We start from the raw sequence: 15,278 nt of genomic DNA, 5'->3' as shown, positions 1-15,278 counted from the left end.
ATGCGTCGCGTCGCGCCGGTTCAAGGGAGCACTGTGACCGGCGGGTCGCGACAAGAGAATATCGCGAATCGTCCCGAGATAGTCCACCGGTTGGAGGGTTGGATGGCCGTGATGGTGGGGTTGCGTCGACCGCGACAAGTATATTCGAGCGTATAAAAGAGAAGGAAAGAAATAAGGGAGCGACGAGTGGGAGAAGGTGAGATCGCGCAGGCGCCAGCCCCAGCCCCGAACTTCCCACGGGCTGATCAGTCGTGCGTGGCACTTGACACGCGTTGCGTCTTTTCGTTTGTTTCTCTTGGACTTTTTACGGATCGCATCGTTTTCATCCACCCGCTTGTATTCTTCCTTTCTCTCGCTTCGCTTTGCCTCTCCTCCATCTTCCTTTTTGCTCTTTCTTCCTTCCTCGCTCTTACTATCGCACCCCTTTCTTCCTCTTATTCTTCGTTCTTTGTTTCCCCCATATTTCTTGTTCCCCTCTTCTCTGCCGCCGTACCTGTCTTCTATTTTCATGTTTTTCTGTTTCCCTTTCTGTTTGAGAAATCTAACTCCATTCAACCTTTCGATGTTTCGAAAACCAGAATAACACGGATTTGTCGTTTCGAGTGAAAGTCGTGCTTTTCGTTGCAACGGCTCCGAATGCCGCTAGTGAAGTCTATTCGCCAACATCCATGTTGATTTTAGTGTAATCTTGACGCCTGGCCTCAAAGTGTAGAGATTTTAAAAGTTATCACTGCTTCGAGTTGGGTGGTCTGCTTTCTTGAACTTCGATTAGGCTACCGAACATAATCAACGGGACTGTGTACATCATACGTGATACGAGTGATTCAGTGAATGATTGAATTATTGCGCGTGCTTCCCGGTTTCGTTTTCGATAAATAAAGTTTCTCTGCGATACGGGCAATATCTGTTCGAGCCTTGGAGACGTGTGCTCCGACTCACCACGTGTCGCTTTCGACAACGAACAACGAATAACAGAGAACAAACTCGTGAGTTTCAACCGCCCAACCTTACATCTTCCTACCTTGCGTTTTCGTGACTGAATGTTCGATTCACGTGACTCTTCTGCTGCTATCGATGTCGAGATCGTTACTGGGCAACGTTATCATCATACTCTCGAACGTTTTCTCCCCTTGCACCAGCTACCTTTGACTCGATGCAAGTGGCACTCCTACGGAAGGAACGAGGATCGATATTTACAAGGTAGGATGTGTTCTGTTACGAGAAATTCGGGGTATTTTAGTTATGTCTGGCAGATCGATCAAAAGTTGAATCGGCCGTGAAATTGACTATGAAGAACCGAGCCCATATTATCCAGATAATCCTACTCCGTTCCCGGTTTCCTCTTTGATCGTAAATAGATATATAGACGTGAATTTTTCAAACTTCATGTGCTCGCATATTGCTTCAAGGGGTTACGTCGTTACTGGTCTCTTTTATCGATATACCTACATGTTGCGTTTAGGAAAGAGACCAGGAACCTCCTTTGCAATAATTTACTAACTGCACAGTAGCGTTAGTGGATTCAAAAACTGTTTTTACGGTTTTACTATTTTACGATATGTATTACGTTTTGGCTATGATAATCAGTCGGCTTTTAGGTCGTAAGATTCGTTTGTAAACATTTATTTATTTTTTTTTTTATTACTAAACTTGTTACGACTAAACGTTTATTGGCTCTTGTGACTTGGGTAACCACGTTTTAATAAGCGCAGAAGACTTTTAATACTTTGAGAAAGACTGGCATAAAATTGTAGCAAAGAATCGCAGATATCGGCAACGATTATTTCATAGTTTTCTTATGCTTGACGAATTCTTAGTAATTACACACTTCAGCTGTTTAAATAGTAAGACTTGCGAGAAGTTGATTCTGTCGAACACGAGTAAGGCGTTTGTTTTAACACAAATCGTTCGGAAACGCCATGTGTTGAAGGAAACCGTTGTAGGTGAGGGGGGAGGGGTGGTAATGCGGTCGCCTCCCTCAAATAATACTAGCACATATACAAGCTTGGATATTGATTTTCTAGCGATTGTAGTAAACTCGTTCGAGACGGTCGTGTCCAGTCTTTGTAATTAATTGTTCCTTTTGTTAATTGTTTGTCGTTGGTTTGTCATTCGTAGTTGTACCGTGGAAAGAATATTTTATCAGATAAACATTCGTCGAATATGTGGCTAAAACGCGTTGCATGGAAAAAACATCATTCAAATAATAGCGTAAGAGATCCAAATTTCTGTTAGCAATTACACGAAGTTATAGCAATGCCGTAACAACACGTCGTGTTCAACAATAAAATGTTCTTTTCAAGGATCGTTGCCGGGACGAGATTGGTCTGAGATCGGAGCGTTTCTCATAGCGTAAACTTATATTCGAAACCATGGGATAATTATAATTTGAGGACCGACAGTGTGAATCGAGCCTTAAGCTGGCAAGAGTTCGCACAACTTCGTAACATACCAAAGAAACACGAAGAAACAAGGGAGAAAAACAAAGACGTCGAAAGAGAATTTGGCAAGGCGGCCGCATAGTTTGAGCGATAAGTTGGCGATAACTCGAACTTAATAGCCCGTAATACTAGAACGAGCTTCGATGCGCGCCGTCACGCAACTCATGCCTTTTGTAAATTACGTGCAGACGTATCGTATACAAAAGCTTCTAACACAGGTCGTTTCCGTTATGTTCGTTTATCTCTGCAAACATGTTGCTTCGAAATTGTTGTTCACGTTACTAGGGCCATATTAGTCAGAACTGTTCGAGAAATGCGACATTTTTCTGGAACCTATTTCCCGCGTTATTTGTACATTCGTAAATTTACCTCTTATACCGTTTTCATGTTTTCGTCAGTTTGCGAATCCCTTGTAACGCTAACATTGATTTACCACGTACAAGAAAGCTTTTCTGTGAAATATATCACGCTATCGCTCTCGTTATCGTTATCATCATCATCATCATCGTTATCGTTATCGTACAATAGATCCGAGCATCACGATTATAATAAGATACGTACGTGTTATACTTTTCAGGTTATCCTGCCTTTCATTTCGCGAAATGGTTTCGATTTAGCAGGAAATTGGATTATTTGGATGGTGCGTTAAATGTTTGTCGCTTTGAAATTGATCGTTCCTACGACCTGTGAAAATAAAGCTGAGCTCGAATTCGCAGAACGTAGAATCGATGTCGTGAGATTGCGTGCCACTGGTCATCGTGCATTGATAACGAATGAGAACAAAAGTTGCTCGTACACCAAGAAGATGAATAGCATACCTTTTGCTAAAGATCAATTTTTTTCCAATATATTTTTTCGCCGTCAGCCACGTTATACAATCGGAAGGATTAATTCGTGCTAAACCGGTCAAAGAAAAGACGAAAGGCAAGTCAACGGACGTCGCGTGTATTATAAACGGATTACCGTCTCGATACACGTAAATATGTATTCGATATGTAAATCGATGGCAATAAGAGTATCCGATTTATGCAACGAAATCGATATTTCATCGATGATAGAGTCGCACAGATATTTTGATATGGATCGAAAAAGTATATATATATATAGCTACTACAAAACTCTTAAAAATATTTAAAAAAAAAAAATACGATATTTGTTATATTTGTAACCTTCTGAACTACGTACACGTATCAGGAAATCTGCGCGATTCCATCGTTAATCGAATAAAATCTCTTGCAAGTACGTTAAATAAATTAATGGGTAAGAAAGTTGGTGTTGCGTCCTGTCGATCGTTGTTCTCCTATGTCTACGCTTTCTGATTTGCCTCGTCATTTATCGAGATAGTGCTTGGCACGGATATCTCTGCGTAATCGGCGGTAAATGAAATCTAGCGCGCCCGCGCGAATCGGAAAGGCGCGGGGTACGTAGAATTCGGCTGCCTGGTGGCTCGGGATAGTCACCTATATCGATCCACCGTCGAGTTTACAGCGTACCAACTTAGGAACCCCCTGCGATCAAGGCCGCCCTGTGAAAAAAGCGGGAAATACTTGAACTCGAGAGAAGAATGGTGCACTAACTCCGCGAAATTGAAGAGGGTCGTTTGATTTATGGCGGAATCGTTCTAGGACCCCCTTCTTCCTCTTGTTCGACGCTCAAATTTCGCAAGTTGCTTTTGCACACCCTCTTTGATCGCTCGTTCTCTTCACTCTATCCTGTGCTTTCGACAATATTCTATCTTCGCAATTTTTCTTTATCCGCTTTATGCCTGTGATTTTTTTCTTTTAAAATCCGACTCAGCTAATTGAACTAACTATTCGTGTAGCGACACACGGTATCGTGTCATGCGTCATTTGAAAACATTTTATGATATGTCTTTTGGCCTTTTGACTTTATAGAGTTAAAACTTGATGTATCGATGCGAAACAATCTGTGTACGCAAGCAAATACGTGTTCTATCGTCGTCATGAACAGTTCTTGTAGATTAACCAGTTTCTCTAATCAAACGTACTCTTTCTGTTCCAGGTACGTAATCGTAGTAGATTTCTTTCTACCAATATCTTGAACTGGCAACTGTCGCACAATTACCTTCGATCGATACGTATCACCTTCGATGATATCTCTACGTTTCGAAGGTAACGAATTATGTGTATGCTTGATCGTGGTCCGTTCGGCGTGAAACATTTTTGTGTTTCTTACACGCTTACTAAATACTTTTTGCGTAGTAGATAACGTACATATGTATTTTTTGTATATGTTGAGGTACGCTGAATGTTATTTTTGAGAAAATAATTTCTGAAATGTAATAAATCGGAAGCACGAGAACGGAAGCAAGAAATTTAGAAAAGAACCGTAACGTGCCGTTGCAAAGATGTGTTTTTTAATTATTTTCTGAACCTACGATACGCCTTCAAGAGTGAAAAATGGAAGATTTTAGTTATAGTAAACTATAGTTTAGTTATATAGTACATTCAACCGTTCGCGGAGAGACGGGATTGCGAGGAAGCGCGCCAACGGGAGTCGTAAATTCCCATTACGATTACATAATCGACGCCACCAAGTGATCGATCCCCTATTTCGTTTAGGATAATAAAGGTGGTTGAATTGATTATAATCCCGAGGTAACAGGTTACAATTTACATTTTATCCCAACAACTTGTAGCCAAGATGGTCACGCTCGTTGCGTATAAATATAAGTTAACTAGATGACTGATCTAAAGTAGATATAGACCAGTGCCGCGATGTTGACTGAACTGATGATGAGAAGTCAGTGTAGAGAGGTTGACTGTGTTAAAGATGTGAACCCAGCGCCGAGATGTTGACCGATCTGTAGTCGTTGAACCAGTCTAGACATGATGACTGATTTGCTGATGAGAAACCAGTGAAATTCGATGATGTTCGGTGAAGTTCGGTCACTGGTCGCTTGCGGGTGAAAATCTCGGGAAAAATGGAAAAATCCACGTTTCTCCCTTTTTACCTTATGGAGCAATAACCATAAGGAACATCTCGACTTGAAGATATTTTATAACGATTGAGGCACTAACGGTAAAATCGAAATGCTTTGTTTTATTTGTAATAGAACAAACTGTAGTTCCTTAGGATTATTGCGGTCCAACTAATTATCTGCACTGCTAGTGACCGTAGGATCGAGGTACGGAATTCAGCCCGTACTGTATAACGGGACGTAACATATATTGTTACTCATATAGATCGTTTATAATCGAGATTGGTACGTTTCTGTTTTGCGCTTGTATATTCTCGACTATCGGACTGTATATTTTTTTTTATGTGCAAAGTGACATAAAATCAATGGTAAAAATGAAAAGAATAGTTGACGAAACGAGCTGCGTTGCTATACTCAACGTATAGCAGCTGTGTTCAAATTGAAACTCATCGATCTGGCGCTTTACAGAAAAATGTGCGATAGACACGTAGCAGGCGAACAAAATATTTATAATATAATATATATAATATATAAAAATATATTAATATATATTAAATAATAGTAAATTATATAGCTTAAAGGTAGATAAAAGCCGAGGGAAATACAAATACGGCGGAAGCTTTTTACGCGTAATGAATGTTCGCTTAACGTATCCGATATAGTACGGGTCGAGAAAGAAAAATTTTCGGGTCTGGCCTCGTGGTTCTCGTTCTAATGCACCAGAAATTAACCACTTAATGCACATGTTCCTGATATACTGTAAGATAGCTTCCTAAGGTAGGGCTATTTTAAATAAATCGTATTCGAGTACCCGTTATTCCGGGATCCGATGCTCGATTCAAAATGTAATTTTTCTGTTTTCTTGCACTGAAACTTAAAATATGTACAAAAAGAAACTTTATTTTAGGCACAAGTCGGCCTCAAATTTAGTTTGAGTATAAGATGACTGATGTCCCGAGTCGCATATCGGGTTCCTGAATACGTCTATGTATCGACAAACTTTCAAGATACCGATCTGAGTCCAAAAGGCATTGCCGACCCGATCCAGGCTCATAATTTCGGGTACTCGCACATCCATAGTTATTTAAATCACCTATGTTTCAACATTTTAAAATTTACAGAATATTGTTAATTAATTTTGTAATAGAAGGCATTCTCAACAGATGGAATAATGCTTTTGCATTTAGCTAAATAATAAACTGATCAATTTTGTTTAGTTTTTAGGTAAAGTAGGTAAGGTCTATGTATGTAATGTAAATCGTCTTTTATTTATCTTAATTTTTATTTATTTAATCGTCATTTGTTATCTCCTTCATCCTATCATCCTTTTTTTTTTTTTTTTTTTGAAGCTTTTGCTTTCCCGATTTCGATAAAGCGAGATTTTCCAAATGTATATGTTGCGTAGAACGTCGAGTGCCAAACGGCAAAAGAATCTAACCACTTTGAAGATCACTAGATTCGCATGAAAGACCAATGGATTAATAACGCTACCGATATTCACGATGAAAGTTACTATCGGCTATTTGGAAAATCAGCGAATAAGTTTGTCGTGTTGTTCCATAGGTTCGCGTGCATGAATCATTGATAGAACTATGACTCGATGTTTCGCGTTGGTTCTATGTAATCAGGAGAGATCACTGTAGCAAGAGACTGCGTTTGCTTCCTATACACAAACGCGATAATTAGCCCGCACTTAGGCTGAATCAAATGGGGTTGGCTGGTGTATTTGCTCGATGCATAGCTTGTTTTCTAATTAACGGATGCGTCTACTATGTTACGCGCTCCCACAAAGTCTCCGGTAGCAATCTCTTTTCATCGAACCCTCGAATCTCTTTCTGCGCGAATAATCGTGCCTCTTGCCTCGTTTCAGTTGGACAGGCAACATGAAACGTAATTGCTGAAAAGCTTCGCGATATACACATGCGCTACAGTTCATAAGTATCCTCTTGTTCAAAACAAGTGACTGCTCGGATACTTTCGAACACTAGTGTAGTTTTTGTTCTGAAACAAGATTTACGGCAGTTAGCTGTTTGCTCGGACGTTGTTTCAAAGGTGATTTGTTAATTTCATCAATATTTTCATGTTGAGTTCGGGAGAAGTATAAAAAATGATGACAGGTACCGATAGTAGAGTCGCGTGTCCCTGTCATTGAATTTGCCACGCGTTTGATATTTCGGTCAGTGAATATTCATTGTCTATCGGCAGGGACACGTGTAACACGGAAATGCGCAACGCTTGTACTCTGATTGGATAATAGTTGCACGCGCGATATGCGTTATATCTAATCGCGCAGTTAACGAAAGAGCTGCTGGTACCTACACCTTTCAGACCCGACACTCGGCGCTTGCGTAAAATGTTAGTTTTGGACGTTGAAAGGCGGTAGTTTAGAATTATAAACTTGCTCGAATTAGGAGGATTTAGCAAGTGAAATGAAAGGAACGGATTGTCGTGGTAAAGGGAGAAGTTGGCATCGTGCCGAAACAGAGGGAAGAACGAAAGCAAGAAGGGAGTAACTGCGAGTGGACGCTGGATTGGATTCCATTAATTACTTGGCATCAAAGATCGGTCAGAGCTTAATCGGCTTCGGCCGAAGGATCCCTGGGGACAATTGCGTTAACTACCGGCTTTTGTTTGCCAACTTGCACTAACAGGACCCGTTCCGACCCTTCGTTATGCCGTTTGATTTTCGTTTCACTCCTAATCGGTATTCGAAGGAAATTAATCGCACCGTTCGTCGTCGAGAAAACTCACAAACGTAGCAAAGAGAAATCGCAATGTCTCTGTGCGATAGGAAATCTTTTCTTCTTGTTTAGCGTCATTAATTGTGCGTAACTATTTGTTTTATATCAAATCGATCAAGGTAAGAAAAGGATGTATAGAGAAGAACAAATTTTTGTAACGTGTTACTGCGCTTATACATATATTTTTTCGATGGATGTTAGTGTGTTCGAGGGATAGCCAAGAAAAGAATTTACCGTTTCCATCGTCGCGCACTCTTGTGAATTATTTATTTGATGTCGAGCAAATAAATGTCAGCAACGTGTTCATATTTTCTAGTACCTATGTACGTATGGTTGAAACAGCGCTGATAAAAGAAACCAATTTTATTCTCAGTTACTTTTCACCTTTGTTCGACTGAAAGCGACACCGCTCGTGCAGAATTGGCGAGTAAAATATATAGGTGCGTTTACACGTTGAGTCACTAGGTTATCTGGAATGGCCAGAAGCCGTGAGAATATTTGGTACGTTATTTTTCTCCATACTTTGTTTGTCTCTTACATTTACATTCTAACAAATGAATTATTTATCCAGACCAAGCGAGTTATCTGGAAATTTAGTAGTTACGTTCGTAAAAATAAATAATTGCGTCAACATCAGTGTCTACATACAGTCTACTAATTGTTGTGCAGGTGATTCTGAATTTATTCGGAATTGGAGTTGAGTCTCGGCTAAAACACGTGGAGAACTTTTTTATGCTTTGCTACTTTATTACATATTTTATATACAGCGCAATGCATGTACACGTATAATTATGCATATTTAGCTTGTTAGTAAAGCGTAGAAGGATGCCAGCATCTTGTAGTCATATCAATGTGTGTTCACAGTAACAAAGAATGTTATGCTCTATTACGTTTGCTTCAGCAATTGTGTTTCAGTTCGAGCCGATATTGTCGAAGTTGATGAGTCTTGGTTAGGGTGTTGTGCGATGCGAAGCACCCTTCGACGTGATCGTTCGTGCATCTCGATCAAGTCTGGAAAGCTCTCGACAGAGCTGTCGAGATCGGTGCAGTCGTCGTGATTAGGTCCGAAATGTAGGTAGGTGGTTCGGGTAGATGGTTAGACAACGTAGTAGGGCGCAGAGTAGGCAGCGGCGTAGTAAGGGTAGCCGGTATACGCGGCGTAAGGATAGTTGTAGGCAGCAGCCGTGTAGGCGACCGGAGCGGTATAGGCTGCACTGTAAGCGACGGGTGCGGTGTAAGCTGCGCCCAACAGGAGTCCTCTCTTATCCCGAACCGCGGTTTCAGCTTCCGCTGCCACTGATTCGGCCTTCACCGGTTCGACGGATTCCGTTTCCAGGGGTTTCGCTAAAGCTACGCCGACCAGAGCGAGCAAAACGATAGCCTAGAATTGCGAGAAAGTCATTAATATCGTCATTCGTTTACCTCTGTTTTCGGATGTGTATTAAAACTGGATTATGATTAGATACGTGTTCTGACGAACTGTCTTTCTGTTGATAGATATGCATTCTGGTCTTGGAACGTTTCATTTGTCAGAATACACATTCACTGTAACCATAATCGTAACCTTAATCTGTTAACCAGAGAATATAAATTCACTTAAATCGTCAATCTCTTCGGATAATATTTTTATTCGACGATTCTCTATTTTTGTATGTGTTGTTTCATTTCTAGAAATTAATTATACGACGACTAAAACCGATTATATGCTTTCGAACGGACACATTTGTAAACTCGAATTTTAACTTCGAAGCTAATTTTTTATGACAAAGTTTCGATAAACGATACAATGTTTAGGGTAAAATATCGTTAGTTAGAACAGTTATCGTGAATCAGATCGCCGACGGTAAATGGGTTAGAAGTTTACTCACTGCGATGCACTTCATTTTGTAGATTGTTGAGGAGATGCTTGGACAAGCTTGGTTGAAAATCGATTGATGCTCGAAACATCATGGTAGCCCCCTTTTATACCTATTCGATCGGGACGTCGCGTCGACGTTACGTGCATCGATTTCCGATGTTTACCTCGCGTAATCGCGCATAATTATTAACCTCTTGGCGTTGTCGGTCACGGGGCTGCATTGGGAACGAGCAACCTCGCCGGATTTCGTTGCTGACGCGAGATTAAGCAACACGTCCTTGGCCATTGTCCAAACCGAAACGTTCGACGTTCGGCCGATCGAACGTCTTCGTAATTTTTTGACTACGAGTGTTTCATCAAATAACATTGATATCGCTATGCGCTCATCTATACAAGATCGAAGTTTGGTCGTGGAGAAAGTTTCAAAGGGCCAATGTCTCTTGAATCTATGGAACGATCGACCTTGTGGAGGTCGAAATAAAGATTCATAGCAAAGAGTGGGAGTAGTTCCCCTATTGAAATTCCATTTGGGCACGTTACGCGCAACCTCGTCGCTCGTAATAATTTTCACGACGGTGGTTTAGCTATTCCGTCCTTGTATCCAATTGGTCCTCGTTTGCGACCACGAAGCCTAAATAGTCCCTCTTGACAGTCGCTCGAGCGCTATTGACGAATGAGAAAAAGTCGAAGGGCTCGTTATCGTCGTGATACTGACTCGTTAATGAGGCTTAAAAATTCAAGAAGTAAAAAATTAAAGAATTTTTTTTTATTTCCTTGATATAAAAGAAATGACCTTTAAAATGTTTCATCGCCTTTATATCGATTACTTAAGAAGCGAATTAGACAAACGTAGTATCCGCAGGAGATAACGTCGAGTTAAATAAGGATATTGGGGGATTCAATTGGGTAAAAATGCCTTCGTTACACTGATAATCGACGTTCTCGACGAATCTTCATGCACGCTGTTACGTTCATCGATTATGTTTTATCGTCGTTTCGTTGGCGACGCAATAATGTTACGTTAAACGAGCGAAATTTCGCAACGTTTAACGAGGAAATCGAGGCACGATTTCACGAAGCTGTAAAATCGTAAGCTAAAAGTCTCTCAAAGGCAAGAAGGTCGTTCTCGTCAGGCCTCGTTGACTCGTTATTCTCGGAGAAACGACCACGACGATGACGGCGACGATGAAGCGATGCACCGCACTGCGAAGTGGGCAATATGAACGTCGAGAGGACGGAAACGATGACGTTTAAGTAGCGCGTCTAGCACATTGCGTGCGCCAGCTCCAAGAAAATGCGGAAAGATATTTCGCAGGCTTAGCTCGATTACGTTAATGCTTCGAGAGAAATTCAATTTTCTCTGCTCGTTAGTTAAAAGAAAACCGTCTGACGTTTTTTACATTTGCGATGTAACAATTTTGAAAATCCGGCAGGCTACTTATCAAACAGACATTTCCTAGTTATTAGCCCATTCTAAAAGTTATCGCAGTTTTTCCTCTATTTGACTCTAATGCTGCATTACGAACATACAGTTGCACAAATATATATTACTGGTGATATATGAACAATTTATGCAGTGTACACTATTTTCTATTTTTATCGAATAAAAACATCTTCTGTAGTCTTCGTATTAAATTATATCTTGTAGAACATCAGCTTACTATACTTTGATCTGGTTACGTGCAAATGTAGGAAGTACTTTAATCGGGGATTTGGTCGCGTAACGATGGCCAACTAAGGTTCTACATTCTATAAAAGCGTTAAGCTCGCGTAACTGTGCACGTGTGGTGGCGATGGCGCATGCACAGACGTCAAACGTGAAACGTCGAGCGTTGCTCGAAGCGTCGTAGAAAAGGAGAATCAGAGCCGGTGGAGTGCCACCATTGTTTCGCCCTTCTTTAGAACACTCTCCGCATTAACGTCGTGAATTGGTACAATGCCGGGAGCTTTCTCTTTCACTCCTCTTTTACCACTTTTCCCTCCCTCCTTGCCTCGCTCTTTCCATCTGCATCTACTTCCTGTATTTCTTCCTTCTTCGAATCCGCTCGCTTATCGACTACCTCTACGGTACATCCCTATTTTTCGATCTTTCTGCCAGTTCGTATCGTTCATTGTTCTCGTTTCTCTCTTTTATGTAATAAAGGAGAAAATAGGAATAACAAATATATATTTTATTTTTTCACCTAAAGAGTCCGGGACTAATAATAAATAAGAAACGAAATTAAATTACAGCTGGCGCGATTACGTTGGGAAGTCGAATAGGGGCAGCTCGACTCTTCGTATTTCCATGATGGTTTACAAAGACAGGGATAAAGAGGAGAGGCCGGAGAATGCTTGAAAAGCGCAAAACGCTGCTCCAGTTGCTCGTTATTCGAGGATGGCGATCATCGTCAGGTTGGAGCCCGGAGTGACAAATGAGGGACATTATCTGGTCCGGTCGTAGTTCGCCGCGGCGTTAACCATAAATCGCTATCCTGATAATTAATATCTCGTCTTTGGTCGCATCGTCCGATTATAAATAGTGGTAGAGCACCCTATGCTCCCTATATCAAGGTGAATATGTTTCTGTAATAGCCTGCACGTGGTCATCGAAAGACAAATCGCAACTGGCTGCGTGATTTTACGCGGTCTGTTCTTTTATTCTTTTGTTTTCTATTTAACCATTTCGATCCTATTAGGATATATACGTAGTTTTTTATTTACCGATAATATATTTAACCTTTCCGGTGTTTGGATCGATACTCAAAAGAATATGAAAGAGTCGGAAGCTTCGATGAAATGTAAATATGTGTATCCTTGATCGAGAAAGAGATCGACATTGAAGATGGGTGGTATCGGAAGATGGAGACTGGATAGATTAGTTTCTGTGAAAAATTTTCGGGCGCATAAATGCAAAGAGTCAACGTTACGGTGATCTTGGTCGGAATGGAATTGCAGCGATGCAAAGCTACGCGATATTCGATTTCTGTTTGTATTTGCTCGGCAAAAGCTTATATCCGTATCCGATCAAAGTTCGTTGCGTTTCGAGATATCCGACTGGACTCCTGATATCTCCGGTATCGTGATGTTAAAACGAAAAAAGATGAATGTCACCATTGTAGATAACTTAGCAATGTCAAAGACAAGTGCGTAGAGTTACTGTGATAATAATATGTTTTTCACCGAGTGACAGCGAACAATCACGTACGACGATTTTACAAAAATCATGTCCTCGTGATAAATTCGTAGTTTGTTCCCGAATAGCAGATGTTGATCGATTGGAAAGAAATAAGACGAAATATGACATACACTGGAAATGCATCGAAGGCGATAATATTAGATGTGACAACGAGCGAATAGTTCGAATCCGAAATGGATGGCTGGATGATTGTTGAGAAGAACGAAAGACTATAGCCGGAACAGTAACTGTGCACCTAAGCAAAAGCTTCGCTTACTCGACTGTTTCAATTAAGTATCGAACTTTCGCTGACGAGGCACGCGATCTTTCGCTCCCTCTTTGGGCGCACCCCGTCGCCATCCTTTCCTCGTTAACGCTTAGCGACGCGACATTTATCTTTAGCGATACGATTCAAAAGAGCCGTGTTGTATTTCATTTTTATTTTGCTTTACTTTTTTGTACTATTTTTCTTTCTTGTGCTTCTAAAAGTTGCGCGTTTATTACGTTACTTTGAGCGGATCGCGTGTTAATTAAAACATAAACGCTTCGTGTTTGTCACATTGTTATACACCTCACGGTAGGACAAATCAAAGATACGAGGTCATTGTTTCGAATATGATTCCAAAGGTATAATATGACACGCCTACGAGGTACCCCGATAAAAATAGATTTGGCGGCAATTGCGTATTCGTGTGCATCATTGTCGTTACGCAATATTTGTCAGTGGTTCGGGAAGTGGGTAGTATGTTGAAGAGAGGAAATTTTGGTAGCAGATTCGCGGTATTTTTATGTGGTTTGGGCGCTCATCGCCAGTGGCAGCCAAGCAGGCGACCCATCGAGAAAAGAAGCGGCAAAGGAATTTGCAGGAGATGTTGGGCGAGTATCGATGGTTGTCTGGCAAACGAAGTGGTCCAAGGGAATGACATTTAGGGTGGCATCGTGGCGCCACACGAACCGAGAATGTCTCGCGTGCTCTTCTTCCGCGTCTGGTTGACGGTGCGAAAGATTTTCATTGAGCATCACCGTCGACATCGTCAAAGGTCGTCTCGGTATAAATAACCCTGGCGCCGTTGTTGGCTCGTTCTCGTTTCCCTGCTTCGTCGGTCAATTTTTTAGCCGCTATGCGTTTCACCACATTTTATAGCTTCACGAAAGTTTTGCTCCTCCTTGGGTCGGCTAGCATCGAAGAACCCACAATTGGACCTATTAGATCATCTAATAAGTTCGTGTGGTTCATTTTTATTTTATTTAATTTTTATATTTTATATAGATTTCTAAAATATAATTATTCATAAAACACGTTAGGGACACCGGAGATTATAAATATAGAATTATTAGGTCACGAATTTATTTGACGACCTGATGTACATGTACGTTGAATTTGTTGGTTCTCGGTAGCGTTACGAAGTAACGGTAGGAATTACAAAGTCCTCGAACAACTTGAAACGTTTCTGAAATATCAGAATCTTTTCCCTCAAACATCGGTTACGTAGAGCTGACTTGAATTAGATACGGCCTGGATAGACAAGTGCATGTTACTGCATACAGAAGTCAGACAAGAGTCTTTCATTCACAAGTAATTTCCACTTTTTCGTTTTCACCTTCCACTACCCATAACTGTATAAAAGTTAAAATTAAAACGGTCGCTTGGAAACGATTGAAAGGTTTTCTGTAAATTGATACGACAGGAAATAGCTCCCCTATACCGAGCATTCCAAAAAGTTGGGGCCGAACGTTGGAAACATGTACTCATCGAAGAAGATTTCAATATTAAATATTTATCAACATCTAGTTGACACTATGCTTTATAGTAATGGGAGACCAAACCTAATGAAAAGTAGTATTTCATAGGCACGATAATTTTGTCTCCTTAGATCGTTGAAGTAGTATTATGTAGTGCAGTGTGGTTGTTTAGTTGTCGAGGTACTCGACACGATAAGTTGGAGTTGCTTCCAACTTAGCTTGGACTTTAATATTTCGTGTAGCTTTATTAACCGCGGACTCTCTCGAATTCAGCATTTTCGACCAACGATAACTCAAAGAACACGAACAGTATCCATGAGTACAAATGTTTTACGTTTGAAGAATTTAACCAAATATTTCCATTTGTTTCAGAGAATTTTGAGAGTGCCCTAGACGA

At 40.8% G+C, this 15,278-nt stretch overlaps 2 protein-coding genes across 4 annotated transcripts in view; one reads left to right on the top strand and one right to left on the bottom strand.

Annotated features, from left to right (window-relative positions):
- The first annotated feature begins 261 nt into the window (after positions 1 to 261).
- LOC122565878 (stress-activated protein kinase JNK) overlaps positions 262 to 15,278 on the top strand; it is a 40,704-nt gene continuing 25,687 nt past the window's right edge. For all 3 annotated transcript variants that reach the window (XM_043722352.1, XM_043722354.1, XM_043722353.1), the window contains exon 1: positions 262 to 1,200. In XM_043722352.1, the coding sequence (XP_043578287.1) occupies positions 1,041 to 1,200 (160 nt within the window). In that variant the 5' untranslated portion in view covers positions 262 to 1,040. The remainder of the gene's footprint in view (positions 1,201 to 15,278) is intronic.
- LOC122565883 lies at positions 8,846 to 10,148 on the bottom strand. Its single transcript, XM_043722363.1, has 2 exons — positions 9,992 to 10,148; positions 8,846 to 9,504 (listed from the first exon to the last, which is right to left on the bottom strand). The coding sequence occupies exons 1-2, from the start codon at positions 10,004 to 10,006 to the stop codon at positions 9,220 to 9,222; spliced, it is 300 nt and encodes a 99-aa protein (XP_043578298.1). The 5' UTR covers positions 10,007 to 10,148; the 3' UTR covers positions 8,846 to 9,219.

The sequence above is a fragment of the Bombus pyrosoma genome, linkage group LG3, assembly GCF_014825855.1.
Source record: "Bombus pyrosoma isolate SC7728 linkage group LG3, ASM1482585v1, whole genome shotgun sequence".
In the NCBI taxonomy this organism is placed as follows: domain Eukaryota; kingdom Metazoa; phylum Arthropoda; class Insecta; order Hymenoptera; family Apidae; genus Bombus; species Bombus pyrosoma.
Note: the sequence above shows the minus strand (reverse complement) of the source record. Positions and strands in the feature narration are given on the sequence as shown.